Consider the following 1,038-nt stretch of genomic DNA (forward strand, 5'->3'; position numbering starts at 1 on the left):
TCCAGGCTGCCGCTGCACGCTACCCGAGTGGCTCTACCCCACCATCAGGCTCCTGCTCGGATGGACAGTCACCCACCTCTGCCCTACACCCAGCTAGATCCGCTCCATCCTACACTCGATCTTGTGCCAAGAGGTTTTACATCCCGTTTGGGATCGCCCTTATCTTCGTCCCCACCGCTGACGCCATCCCAGCCCCTAAAGCCAAGCAGGTGGAGCTGCAGAGAACCCTCCAGCTATGCTATCGCTACTGCTGTGCCCACAAAAACGGCCAGATACAGGACAAGATTGCTGGGAGTCCTACTGTGTCAGCACTGCGCAGTGCGGAGCTGGGCCAGGCACTGCCTGGAAGCGTTCGTTCGATCTCTAGATGCTTTATGCAGAGGGAAGACAAATGCCACAGCATCCAGCGTAGCAATAATCCACTTGCTACGACCATCCCATCCATGGTAACACACAACCTGCACAGTTGTGGTTCTGTTCCACCTCAGACCTGGATATTAGTGCTCTCTAGAATGTTTCGTGAGCCTCTGGAGGCATGTTGTCCCCCAACTACCTACATCTGCCCAAGCCTGAGCCTCACTGGGATTCCCGCCCCTCCGCACAGCTTCCCCCAGAGGGAGAAGGGCTTCAGGTGTCCCAGGAGGGAGCCCAGCCATGTTGACACACAAGCTCTCTCTTGCCTCATCTCGCAACGCGCGCTTCTTCACTGAAGCATCTCACTCTTTTCCCCTCCATTCCCTAGTTGTGGAGGGCAAACCTGCCTGGCAATAGGATACACGTGGCTACAGCACAGTTAAAATAAAAATGCAAGTTACATAGCAGGAGTGCAAACACGTATTATTTATCTTATGCTGAAAGCCATTCCTGGTAGTGAGGACACCGCCTAATTATAGAGTCGAGAATCCCGCAGTCTGCGCCCACAGCACCCTGGAAACAGCCATGACGGTGACTTCAGGCTGTCCCACCCTTGTCACAAACGCACGCTTGCCTCCCTCGGGGGCTCCCGGCCTCTGCCCGCCGTCCCTGGCGGTGAGGCAG

The 1,038-nt window shown here is 56.0% G+C and overlaps 1 protein-coding gene across 1 annotated transcript in view; it reads left to right on the forward strand.

The window, feature by feature from the left end:
* MRPL2 (mitochondrial ribosomal protein L2) overlaps window positions 1-1,038 on the forward strand; it is a 4,993-nt gene that overhangs the window by 1,581 nt on the left and 2,374 nt on the right. Inside the window, exon 4 of the mRNA XM_009894874.1 lies at window positions 98-318. Coding sequence (XP_009893176.1) covers window positions 98-318 — 221 coding nt within the window. The remainder of the gene's footprint in view (window positions 1-97; window positions 319-1,038) is intronic.

Source organism: Charadrius vociferus, unplaced genomic scaffold (genome assembly GCF_000708025.1).
Source record: "Charadrius vociferus isolate BGI_N301 unplaced genomic scaffold, ASM70802v2 scaffold411, whole genome shotgun sequence".
Lineage (NCBI taxonomy): Eukaryota > Metazoa > Chordata > Aves > Charadriiformes > Charadriidae > Charadrius > Charadrius vociferus.